Consider the following 13798-nt stretch of genomic DNA (forward strand, 5'->3'; position numbering starts at 1 on the left):
TTAACCCATTAAAAAAAATATAGGGTTGGGTTTTGTTTAGTTTAGATAAATTTAGATTAGAATTTTAAAAATATTTAATTTTTTGTTAAAAGTTATAATTTTTAACATCAACTTTGTTGAAAAATAATGTAATCTTTACACAAATTAAGACTTTATTAAGTAAATAATTGAAGTCATCAAACTAATTCAACATACAAAAAAAGTATACAATACAGTTTTATGCCTAAATAAATATAAAATTGAATCTCAAATCATTCCTAGAAAATTTATCATTCAATCCCTGTATAGATTATTAATTTAGACTAAATTAACTTTAATTTAATCATAAATAAAATTCACATAAGTTTGAATTAGATCAAGGTAGTCATTAGTTAATTAACATAATAAAATTAATACTCTTAATTTAAGACATTTATAACTTTAGGGTATAATTAATAATTAAATATTATACAAATTAAACTATGCCAAAAAAATATTTTAAAATGAATGTTTACATTATTGTGAAAAGATTGATAGTAACTAAACACATTAATATTGTCATCTAATTTTTAAATAATCATTAATTGTTATTTTGAAAAAAAAAAAAATCAGTAACTTTCCCATTACTCAGCCAAAAAGAAGGAAACTTTTGATTTTTTTTTCTGTATCATTGAAATTTGCAAATTGTCTTGAATTAGGCACAGAACTGGACTGGAACAGTAAAGTCACAGTAGAACTTAGACACTCCACGTGGCATCATCCCAATGTGTTACTTATAGGGAAGAGTGTATCTGACCATTGATTCAATTTCACTGTGTAAATAAATACAGCACACTGGGTCCGAGGGTCCCTCTTCCATCCGGATAAGTGGGGCTCTCACCTTTGTTAGGGTTTGTTCCTCTCTGTCTTCTATGTTGTCTCTGTCCCAATTTTATTCATTTTATTCCATTTTTCATTCATAATTTTTAATTATCAAAATCCATCTTTCAATTCTGAATTAGTCTCTAATCTTTGCAGGGCTAGAAAGCTTCAAACACGGTCAACTTTCCTAAACTCTCTTGCTCTTTCCCTGTTCTTCCCGCTGCAAAAAACTGTAATTTTCTATTTCACCAATGGATTCTGAAATTCTGAAATTGAAAGTATTTTTCCTTGTGTCTCTTCTGGGTTTCAGTCATATTTTTTTGGGTGTTTTTAAAAGTTTGGAATTTCTTCAGGATGGAATCAAATCCCACGCATGACGGGGATGACACTTCGGAGAAGCTGTTACCGCCAATGGTGGACCAGCCGGAGTCGTCGTCACCCTCTCCGTCTTCACCGCAGGCGCTTCAAATGAAAGAAGAGGCCGTGGACGCGGAGCAAGGCGTTGACGTGGCCCTTCCCATGAATGTTATTCCGATGCCTCTGACGGTGGCAAAGCGGCCCTCTAAGGACCGACACACGAAGGTGGAAGGGCGCGGCCGCAGAATCCGGATGCCGGCTACATGCGCCGCCAGGATATTCCAGCTGACGCGGGAGCTGGGGCACAAGTCCGACGGAGAAACAATCCGGTGGCTTCTGGAGCACGCCGAGCCCGCTATCATCGAGGCCACCGGCACCGGCACTGTTCCGGCGATTGCGGTGTCTGTCGGTGGTACTCTGAAGATCCCGACATCCTCGGCCGCGAGGCCCGACGGGGAAGACACCCCGAAGAAACGAAGGAGGAGAGCGTCGAACAGCGAATTCATCGACGTGAACGAAAACCACGTTTCGGTGTCTTCAGGGCTCGCACCAATCGCGCAAACGGCATATGGCGGTGTTGCCAGTGGCGGTGGTGGAGGAGTAGTTCCACTCTGGAACGGTAACGGTTCAGGGCCTTTCTTCATGTTCCCAAACGCTTCAAACCCGCCTCAGTATTGGGCCATTCCCGCAACGGCGGCCCCATTTTTTAACGTGCAGGCCCGGCCCATTTCGGGGTTTGTTTCTGCCTTCCAGATGCACGAACAGGATAAGCCCTCCTCAAATGGTGCCTCGGATTCTGTGAACTCTTCGTCCACTGTGGGTTCTACTATGAGCTCAGTGAGTGTTACTACCAGCGCCGCCGCATCCTCCTCATCCGCCGCCACAACCACTCAAATACTCAGGGATTTCTCTTTGGAAATTTATGACAAGAAAGAGCTTCAATTTTTGGGTCAAGCGCCACCTTCATCAAAGCCTTGAATGTCAAGAACAAAAACAAAACAATTAGATAGTGTTTTTAGTTTTAGACCATTACTTTTTCAATTTGAGTTTTGTTGATTTTAGATAATGGTTAGGATTTAATTATTTTTAATGAAAACCTTATAAGGCTGTTCTTTTTGTTTTATTTTTATTTATTTTTTAAACGGTGTGTGTTATCGGGAATGTGAAGCAATGGAGGTAGGGTAGGGCGTTGTCTCACCCGTGCGATGGCACGTGGGAGGGAGGGAATGGGATGGATGAAGGTAAGTCTGATTGGTGTTTTGTCACGTCACGTGAGTTTATGCACGTGTTATGGGGTGGGGTCCATTGCTAAAAAGTTGGTGGGGAAATAGAGGGTGTCCGTGGAGCGTGCTGAGTGGTTGAAGTTGGGCCACGATATTTGGGCATGTGATTCCTGGGTTTAGGCACGTGTCCCTATGATTTTGTGGGGTCCACTCCTTGTTGGAACCAGCTGGCCCTCTCTACACGTGTCTGTTGTGAGGACTATACGTGGCTGGTCCACACGTGGACTCGTGTTCACTCAACCAATGCGGCCTTTTCTACTATCATCGCTTGGGTAATGCAAACGAAGACACAAACTATTACATTTACACACAAACAACTTTTTGTTTTAATAATCATTGTTTTTTATCCTCAGTTCCAAAAGAAACTATTTCATATCTGTATTTTTTAATTCACATACACATAGGTATAAGAGATTTTCTTTTACTTAAGATTTATTCAGTTTAGCCATGAGTTGTTATAAATATTTTACATAAATTCAATTTATAATTAAATTGAACAAATATAAAGTTATAAGAACGTAAATAAGATAGACTGATAAATGTGATATAAGTTTAGTTAGTTTACTATTCTCAATCTCATGTGTGAGCTGTTTTTTAGTTCTTAAAGTCAATTTTGAAAGAGTTAGTCAACTAAATAGACATCGACAACTATAACACGCCAAACACAAGTTAGATTATCCTATAGAATAAATATCAAAACATCTTTAAACATGATGTATGATAGAAATAATTGTTGGTGAACATATCAATTTAATATATATTCTACAGTTATAATAAGTTATTTAAAATTGAATAGAATTTTAATTTGAAACTAGTTTATATTAATAAATTTCATATTAAAATGATATTTTTTTATTTATATACATAACTCTATTTAAAAAAAAAAACATTAGATATATTATAACAAACACAATATGATAGATACACCATCTTTTTACATGTCAGATACGCACCACTACCACAAAGGTAAGCATAGCAACCTGGTGCCGAATGAAAATTTTGATAAATTTTAGTTGACTATATGTAATTTTGCATTGTTAAATTGCTATTTTTTAGTTTTTATCCCTTTTCACTCACTTTAAATATTATAAAATTTCCTTTTGACTCTGCTAAATATCACCAGTTTTACATTTTATCTTCTCCACTGCCACAGGTCTTCCACTTTGTCTCTATTTATAGGGATAAAGCCAAAATGTTGAGCCCAAAAAGATTAAATAGATAAAATAGAAGGACCATTTGGCAACAAAATGTCTTTTATGAAAGTGCTTTGGAGAGAAAAAAAAAAGAGATTAAATAAAATTGTTTCGACGTTTTAAAACAATTGACTAAGTAATTGTTTCGGTTGTTTTAAAAAATTAAATCTATTTTTTTAGCTATAACACTCAAGTTACGTCATTAAAAAAATATTGAATTAAATTTAATGTACTGCTTAAATAATTGATATAAATTCCAATATTAGATATTATATTATTTCTTAACATATTCACCATCATGCTGACATAAAGTTTACATACTAAATATAATTTATATATCTTACCAGAATTAGGTGCTGCTGTATACAGTGTCTGAACTTTTTCTCCCTGGGAGGACTTTGATCCTAGTTTTTTTTAATACACATAAATTAATATATATATATATATATATATATATATATATGTAAAAATAATTTATTTTAATTTTAATATATGTCATATATTTGACCTTTTCAAAACTTTTACAGATTATTCTTTACATCCTTAAAATATTTTGTTAAGATCCGTTTTATATAAGTGTATTTATGTTTAACAAAGATTACGTTTCTTTCTTCCAAACAGTTTCTTAAAGTTCAATTTAATTACACTTGACATTTGTTTGGTTGAATTTATTCAATTGAAAATTTGGCTCTCACAAGTATATCTTCATTTCAACTGGCGTCATATTAAAACTTTTAAAATGATCAAATTAAGTATTAAAAGAAAAAAATTGTCAAATAGTGGAGTTTCATTTACCTTTATTCTTCGATATTACTTGTGTTATCTACACGCAATGTAACGTGGCAAACGCTCACAGAATACGGTTTCAAGTAACATTCTTTACATAACTTAAAAACAAATTCCAATATATTAAAGACAATGTATATTTAAGAAAAATGTTAAAGATAGTTCAACACATTAAATCTCTTAAAAGAAAAATGTAATATTCTAAAATACAAGACGTGTAATTAACGCATCTTTCAGGAATATCAATTGTTATTTACCTAAATATTTGCATATGGTGAAAATAATTCTAATTTTTAAGACAACATTTATTTTCCAAACATCTCATACAAAGAAAAAAAGTTAGCAGGTTTAAGTTTCCAAAAATATTTAAATCAATTTGGATTTTTATTCAATATTTTCTTTATAAAACAAATTTTTTTTATTGTATAATGATATAACATGTTTTGTTTGAACATATTTGACCTAACAGTTTAAGTTTTTTTTCCCTCTTGGAAATAAGTGCCCTTTTCGATTAAAATTTCGTTATTTTTAAGAGTTTGTTTAATTTGTTCATTTTAAAAATAATCAGTTCGTTCTTTTAATATGCAAAATTCTATCCGTTTCTTAAATGATTTTCTTAAAATTACTAACTTCAAAATGACTTATTTTATCATAACTCATGCTGCGATCTTCAGCGTTACTATCAACTTTATTGGGTCATTAAATCACTGGTTCAACCAATGACTGAACGGTCAAACCAGTAGTACTTGTGCTGAGTGCAGTTGCTGTTACTTTAAACATTAAATTCAATAGATATCAAAGTCTAGTATGAGGTTTTTACAGTATCAAATATTTTATGAAAACCATTGAGACGCAAATCACCAATCTGGATTGATTGTTTAACTTTAACCTGTCTCATCAGCTTGCAAGCTTAATAATTACATAAAAATCTACCTGTACTGGTTATTTGCTAGTTCACTGGCTGGTTTCATAACCAATCTGATTTTTATAACATAAAAATGAAACTTCCGCACAATGCGGGCAATTTGTGGCTGCAGAATTACGCACTTCTCTCGTAAACTTTACAACATTACTAAACTCATCTGAGAGTCATATACCAACAGAACAACTTATGAAGTAACATGTAACCTAACCAGGATGTTGGACGAAAATATTATCTTAATTACAAGCAATGAAACCTAAGAAACAACCTTAAGGCCTTACTCAAAGCTAAACAATTAAGTACACGATAGAAACCTTCTGTTTGTACTTCTGTTAGCAACAGAAGATCTGCGTAGGTTTTTTGATAAAGCATAACAGAAGACAGGTCAAAATCTGTACTTCTAGGCTAATATTCTAACTTTTGAAGTACAGTTAATCACACTTAAGCATGTTTTTGCTAAATCGTACACTACTATGGTATAAATATCGCAATGCATCTTTCATGAGGTTCTCATCCAAGCCTCATTTTCAAAATACAAAAATTCTGATCTATCATATGGCCCTTCTGCCAGCAGAAAACATTTTTCCAATCATTTTCCTCCTTTTGACAACATTTTCAGTATCCAAAGCTGAACTTCATGCTCATTACTACGACCAAACCTGCCCACAATTGGAAAAATTAATTTCAGAGACTGTTCTCAAAGCTTCCAAGCATGATCCAAAAGTTCCAGCTCGTGTCTTGAGAATGTTCTTCCATGATTGTTTCATAAGGGTATGATCTTTCACCCAAGACAAAACACACGCAGGTGCACAGAGTATTCACACTGATGAATGATCAAAAGTAACTAATGTGTACAAATGCGTGTTTTGATTGATGTTCAATGACAGGGGTGTGATGCATCAATATTGATGGACTCAACAGCCAACAACCAAGCAGAGAAAGATGGCCCTCCTAACATATCAGTTCGGTCGTTCTATGTGATTGATGAAGCCAAAGCAAAGATTGAATCGGCTTGCCCGCGCACTGTTTCTTGTGCTGATATAATTGCAATTTCAGCAAGAGATGTGGTAGCCATGGTAATATCCAAGTCTCCAAACTACTTTAAACTTGCTAAATTCTTGGTACCCTTTAGTAGACACATTTTATGATCTAAAATATTCCATTAAGAGAATACAAATCACATAATAGATTTAGATAATGCCCAAATACATTCTACATAAATAATTAAAATGTTTATTCACACTGTGATCACTTATTACTGAGAATCTTGAATAGCATATATTATTATTCAGGATATTTAGTATGTTGGATATTATTATTGGTCTCTACATTCCATAATGATCCCCACCATGAAGCATGAGTATATCATAAGGTAAGTAAAAGGAAGTTATTTATTACAATGTCAACATTTCTTATTTACTATAACAGTCAGGAGGCCCGTATTGGAATGTACTAAAAGGAAGGAAAGATGGAAGAGTATCAAAGGCATCTGATACTATCAACTTACCTGCTCCAACCTTCAATGTCAGCCAACTAATTCAGAGTTTTGCCAAGAGAGGTTTGACAGTCAAAGACTTGGCAACTTTATCGGGAGGTCACACTTTAGGCTTTTCACATTGTTCTTCCTTTGAGGCACGTCTTCGTAATTTTAGTTCATTACACGACACAGATCCAAGTATGAACGCTGAGTTTGCTTTAGACCTAAGGAAGAAGTGTCCAAAACCAAACCACAACCATAATGCAGGACAGTTCCTGGACTCAACAGCATCAGTGTTTGACAATGACTATTACAAACAACTTTTGGCTGGAAAAGGTGTGTTTTTTTCGGATCAATCACTTGTTGGTGATCACAGGACTAAATGGTTTGTTGAAGCATTTGCGAAAGATCAGGGCTTGTTTTTCAAAGAGTTCACAGCTTCAATGTTGAAACTTGGAAATCTAAGAGGCTCTAGAAATGGAGAAGTAAGAGTTAATTGCAGGATGGCAAACTGAGAGAGACAGTGAACAGAGACCAATTTGCCCTGATTCTTGTTTTCTTTGCCACCGCTTTAGTTAATTACAGTTTACAGTCTCATCACAAAGATACTGTTACGAATGTTGAAATAAAATCGTTTGTGCTTAAGACAAACAATGCACAGAGTATACAAAGTCTCTTTCATTCTATGATAACTTAAGACCAACAATGCCCAGACTTTTAACCCCGAAACTAGAAGGATATGCAACAAGCACACAATATGTGAATTTCAAACAGCAATTAACACTGTGAGAAATACTACTTGGGCTAAGTTTGCTGATGTCCTACACTAAAAGAGTCTAATTATAAAATATATGCAATGATTTAAATTTGTAAAGGATTTTCATTGGAAAAATGTGCTGTTCATGATAATATGTAAATAACATAAAAGCGTGCTATACTAAAGAGAACACAAGGCAAATAGATAATGAGTTTTTCAAATTTCACCTAAACATCTCATAGGAAAGTCAACGAACTTTTCATCTATGCCCATTAAAGAAACCGTGTTTTGATGGATCAATCAACAAATCCCACAGACATTATACTGCAAATAGGTATACAGAAATTAAGAAATATCGGCATAATTCTTCAATGGACATAGAAGATAATACTTCTCCCCGAAATTCAACTTCAAGTATCCAAAAAAATTATTCATACTCAAGCTTTATATTACAGTACCAGGCTGCCCTTAATGTTCTGAGTGGGTAGCTCCATAATTGGTTTAATTAACCTGATTTTCACTACTATACGAGTTTTTCAAAATAACTTCCCTAATCTGTTCACACTCAAAGGTAAATTATCTACTGCATACACTTCCATACTAAACATATTACCGACACTGAAAATCAAGATAACACAACAATATCTTGAGCAATAGGTTAACCAAAAAAAGCCCTCAGGAGATGAATATACCAGATTATGTGGTACTAGTCATGAACCATTCTTCAAGCAAATACTACATCTGAACGAAACACATACTTGATACCCTTGGTAACATTTCTGGCTTCATGCAACAAACATTTATCTCCGTGAAGGTGAAGAAGTGCTGTCCCTTCAGTAGGAGCCACCTGGGAAATTAATTTTGTATTATATCACCCAAAGTATATAGTCATATTCCAAAATTTGCATGAAACATAGATTCAAACTCACTTGAAGTAAAGAAAATATTGCCTACCAATCCATATTTCACTAAAAGAAAATCAATAATTTACCTCAGCCACAATCTTATTTCTTGGACCATAAAATACTGTTTCTCCTCCAACTAAAGGATCAACAGATGAAACTGAGGAATTGCTGGAATCAATTTTGGGCTTTGATTTAAGTTCACTAGGTCCACCGCTCAAATACACTAGAAGAGTATAATAAGTGCGTTTTCCATCTCCAAGATTAACACTTTCGTCAATGTGCCGTCCAAACCGCTGACCAGTCTTGTACCTGAAGTGCAGAAGTCCAAGATCATTGGTGAAGGTGATGCATTTAAATTATCAACATTTTTCTCGTAACCAAACTTAAAGAGACCTGTGGTCCAATTCTAGGACAGCAAAAATGAAAGGAAAACGTTCGAACACCAATGTGGCTTTTGGGAGGTGTTTTTAAGGTGTGTATACGATGCTAAAGATAAAAAGTAATTGCAGGATAGAGATAATTGAGCATGGTGTCAAATGTAGTATCAATCTTTACTCTTATTTTTGGGTGTTCAAATAAACGTAATCCTAACTGAAAATACAATGGCCCAAGAAGAACTTTAGCAACTGAACAATTTTAATAACTAATCCACCAGAAACTTTTGTCACAGAAAATAAACAAACCTATAGAATCTAATATTTGGATTCAGGCCTACAGCAACCTTTCCGCGAATTTTTATATCAGAGAACATTTTGCTAAGTCCAGACTCCCAAATAGTATCTGCAAGGACAGGATCATCCACCGAGATTCGATCATTATCTCTGTAAGCTTCACCATAAGTAGGACCTAGACTCCCTTGATGAGCAAAACCAATTGACTCAGCATTTTTAACGAATGCCTTCGATTCAGCAGAGGAGAAAAAATTCTGGACCTAAACCCAAATAAAATAAAAATTATTTAGAAAACAATAAGCACGTGGATACTTTTAGCAGGCACTGTTGAACTATTAAATTTTCTTTGAAAGATTAAAATTTCAACTGAATTTGAAGCAAACATAAAGAATATCAATGTACGGGGAAGCAATCAACGTCCCGGATCAAGTTAGACCCCAAAAAAGAAGGAATTGAACAGAGAAAAAAGATAGAATTGTAACCGTGAAGAGATCGAAATCTCGGAGTTGGGTAATCTGAAGATTCTTTTTGGGTTTGATGAGAGGCCATTTTGCCGCAGGTTTCTTGGGAGTGGTATCCTCTACGTCTCCCATTTTTCTCTTCCTCGTTGGTGGCGATGTTGTCGGCCTCTCGGACATCGCCGCCAACGTTCTCTATTTGTTCAATTTATGTTTGCGTGTTGGGCCCAATTTCTGTTAAGCACATAGTTTTTCTCTCCACAACCCCTAATTCTTTTCCCCAAACTATCATATAAACAGGACGATTGTTTCCGCATCATTACGAATAGCAACGGGTGGGACAGACACCGGTTTCGTTATCTTATGTCTATCTTTTTATTAGAAAAAATTTATTTTTATACTCAAATTAAGGGGTATCAAACTTTTGTCTCATCCTCATCTTCATCCGATAACGGTATAATCTTATACTCATACTCATATTCATTTTCTTACTACTTCAATATTAATTTTAATTAATCTTTATAAAATAATACAAAATTATGATAAAGTAAACATAATATTAATAAATATTCAATAGTAGAAGGATGATTGTTTCTTCGATATCAAATACTTAAAAATAAATTATAATTGTTTACATTTTAGATTATAATACTAAATAAAATTTCATGAGAACCAAAACAATGATTAAATTTGCAAATATTAGTTAAAGATAGTTGATAAAATTTAAAAATATTTTTTAAAAAATATAAAAGAAAAACAAATATTCAAATTAAAATATATTTTAAATGTTTGTTTACTTCAATCTTTTAAATTCTAATAGATCTATTTTTTATACACTAATAAAAGTTATAATACAACATTTGATCAACATGATACAAAGAACAAATAATAATCATAATAAAAGTTTAAAATAAATTATAATTGTTTACATTTTAGATTATAATACCAAATAAAATTTTATGAGAACCAACACATTTATTAAATTTACAAACATTAATGAAACCTAGTTGATAAAATTTAAAAATATTTTTTTAAAAATATAAAAGAAAAAAAATTAATTAAAATATATTTTAAATGTTTGTTTACTTCAATCTTTTAAATTCTAATGAATATTTTTTTTATACATTAATAAAAGTTATAATACATCATTTGATCAAAATGATACAAAGAACAAATAATAATCATAATAAAAGTTTAAAATAAATTATAATTGTTTACATTTAAAATTATAATACCAAATAAATTTTCATGAGAACCAACACATTTATTAAATTTGCAAACATTAATGAAACCTAGTTGATAAAATTTAAAAATATTTTTTTAAAAAAATAAAAGGAAAACAAATATTCAAATTAAAATATATTTTAATTTTTTTTACTTCAATCTTTTAAATTCTAATGAATCTCTTTTTTTATACACTAATAAAAGTTATAATACATTACTTGATCAAAATGATACAAATAACAAATAATAATCATAATAATAAAATTTTAACATAGATCTTGTATCTTTTGAACTTCAATTATGTTGGATGGTGATAAAAAAGTATTTATGACAATTATATTAAATTTTTATATTGTAGTAAATAAAAGTTATTTATACAATTATACTGAAAAAATTACACTATGATTGATAATAAGTTAAAAAATAAAAAATAATTATATAAAATATATCGAAATAATATTCTACATAATGAAAATAAACAAGAAATAATAATATTAAAAAAATTAACAAATGTGTACTGAAAATTTGAGAGACTATTGAAAGAAATTGCACAAAGGAAAGGAAAATAAATGTATAATGTATAATTAAGGGTATGACAAGTTGAAAAATATCTTAGAGATCTAAGAAAACTTTTCAAATATCAACATATTTACTCAATGGTTGAGAAATGACAAAAATGATTTTAGTGAAACAAAAGAGTTCTTCAAATGAAACAAAAACTAATAATAATAATAATAATAATAATAATAATAATAATAATAATAAGTAAAGGAGTTTTTCTTTTATATTACCTAGTAAACGAAAGGTTTGTGCTATTAAATACTTAAATTGAAAGTATTAAACATTTTTATGTGAATGAAAAATATACAATAAATAAAATTATTAAAAAATAATAGAAATATTTAAATGTGAGACATAAAATATTTTAATTGACATACATATTTTTTAATTACATAAATGTTATGATAAGATGAAAAATATAATTGAGATGCAAATGAGTTTCATGACAAACCAAATAATTAGAATAAATAAAAAATAATATATATATATATATATGGTTACTTAATTAATTGAGAATATTTTAATAATTTAAACAGGGACGGGTATTATGGCGGGGATATGTATATCCCCATACCCAATTGAAAAAGTCGGGGATTTCCCATACCCATACTCTTACCCAGTCAATGCGGGGATTCTCCGTCAAAATAGGGACGGATTCGGACAATACCCACGGAGACAGGTTTATTTGCCATCTCTACGCGTCATCACACTGAATTTCATAATTTTAGATGAATACATTTTGAATTACACAGTAGATTATGTAGTTTTGTTTTGAATTATTTAATTTGGAATTATATTTTAGATTGTATATTTTATTTTAGATTGGGTAATTTGAAACCATATTTAATCATTTAATATATAATTTAAATATTTTAGATAATGTAATTTAACATACATTTTAATTGTATTATAACAAAAATATATTTATTGTGTTTTATATTATGAGTGATGAAAGAAGAAAATAAAAAGATGGAAGAAGAAATAGAGGAATAGACCAAGTATTTTGGTTTATTGGCTCGTTTAAGCTTGTTTCGCATAATTTGGCGTGGAGTAATGATGGAATAAGGATGTGATACTTAACGCGTTAGTTATAATATTGCATGGATTGATATATATATATATATATATATATATATATATATATATATATATATATATATATATATATATATATATATATATATATATATATATATATATATATATATTATCTATCGTTTACGGTTAGGACTGGACTATTAGGATATCTAACTCATTCATTCCCCTAGCTTTCGTCTCTCAGTATTAGCGTTGGTAGTGACGAAGCTCTTTAGGAGCTGGCGGGGCCACGTCCCCCCCCCCTAATTTTTTCCATTTTTAGTGACGAAGCTCTTTAGGAGCTGGCAGGGCCACGCCCCCCCCCCCCCCCCCCCCCCCCTCCATTTTTTAAAATTATATATTTAATTTTAAATTATGTTATTAAATTTTTTGTTAAATTATGTCTATTTTTGTAAATTAAGTAATAATATATTAAAAAAGTAATAAAAATTAAGTTAGGTATTTTTTTTATTTTTTAAGTATAATATTTAATGTCAATAGTAAAAATATACAATCAAATATAATAAAGAAAAAAATTGTTAAGATAATTTTCATTTTCTCTTACCATTGTCTTTTGAGTTTTTCATATATTGTACTCATATCTTATTTTTACCTTATTTCTTTTGTCATCGAAGAAAAAAAAAAGTTAAAAAGAAACTCATTATTTTTATCCTCATTTTTTAATATTTTCTTCCATTTTTAAATTAAAAAAAAAAGTAACTTTCTATTGTCTCACTTGTAGTAAAATACATGTTTAATATTTAGCACTATTTTTTTATCTTATGACATTTTGTATATTATTTATTTTTTATGAATATAGAAGAGTAAGTAATCTATTATGTGATTTTTTATAGACAATTTATAAGTGGACTCGATTATCATAATTTTTTATAGTATTTATGCCTCTTAATGTTTGATTAGTTTATGATAAACTATTGTTAGTATTAAATTTATTTTTTAAATAGGTATATTGATGAAAAACAAAAGAATAAATTCATTTTTTAAAATTGATAAAAAGAAAGTGAAAATCAAAACATGACAATATCGTTACTCATCGCATAACAATGAAATGAAATGCTTGTGATAATTTTTGAATCGATACGTGCACATTAGTAAAAGGCAAAATGAATATTTTGTAGATAATATGGTTATTTATATTGAAAAAAAATAGCTGAAAAATGTAGTTATGATTGAATTATTTGATAAGTTCTAGAATATGAAAAAATGATAGATAATATTTAGATATGTGCAATTTCTTTTATAGTTATAGCTATACTAAATTATATA

General features: G+C 30.8%; 3 protein-coding genes across 5 annotated transcripts; 2 read left to right on the forward strand and 1 right to left on the reverse strand.

Annotated features, from left to right (window-relative positions):
• The first annotated feature begins 833 nt into the window (after positions 1-833).
• On the forward strand, positions 834-2339 carry LOC114190262 (transcription factor TCP19). The gene is made up of 3 exons (XM_028079075.1): positions 834-869; positions 997-1072; positions 1194-2339. Exon 3 carries the CDS (start codon positions 1195-1197, stop codon positions 2173-2175), a length of 981 nt encoding a protein of 326 aa, XP_027934876.1. The 5' UTR covers positions 834-869; positions 997-1072; position 1194; the 3' UTR covers positions 2176-2339.
• A 3214-nt stretch (positions 2340-5553) lies between these two features.
• On the reverse strand, positions 5554-9925 carry LOC114191541. Of its 3 annotated transcripts, none has more exons than XM_028080767.1 (5): positions 9674-9925; positions 9204-9451; positions 8607-8829; positions 8308-8462; positions 5554-6040 (listed from the first exon to the last, which is right to left on the reverse strand). In XM_028080767.1, the coding sequence occupies exons 1-4, from the start codon at positions 9827-9829 to the stop codon at positions 8340-8342; spliced, it is 750 nt and encodes a 249-aa protein (XP_027936568.1). In that variant the 5' UTR covers positions 9830-9925; the 3' UTR covers positions 5554-6040; positions 8308-8339. The 3 variants fall into 3 exon arrangements, with proteins under 3 accessions (XP_027936568.1, XP_027936567.1, XP_027936566.1); XM_028080766.1 differs by having other exon boundaries at positions 5554-6530; XM_028080765.1 differs by lacking the exon at positions 5554-6040 and having other exon boundaries at positions 7961-8462.
• On the forward strand, positions 5840-7512 carry LOC114191540 (peroxidase 66-like). Its single transcript, XM_028080764.1, has 3 exons — positions 5840-6152; positions 6269-6457; positions 6810-7512. Exons 1-3 carry the CDS (start codon positions 5883-5885, stop codon positions 7371-7373), a joined length of 1023 nt encoding a protein of 340 aa, XP_027936565.1. The 5' UTR covers positions 5840-5882; the 3' UTR covers positions 7374-7512.
• Positions 9926-13798: the final 3873 nt, after the last annotated feature.

Source organism: Vigna unguiculata, chromosome 7 (genome assembly GCF_004118075.2).
Source record: "Vigna unguiculata cultivar IT97K-499-35 chromosome 7, ASM411807v1, whole genome shotgun sequence".
Taxonomy (NCBI): Eukaryota; Viridiplantae; Streptophyta; class Magnoliopsida; order Fabales; family Fabaceae; genus Vigna; species Vigna unguiculata.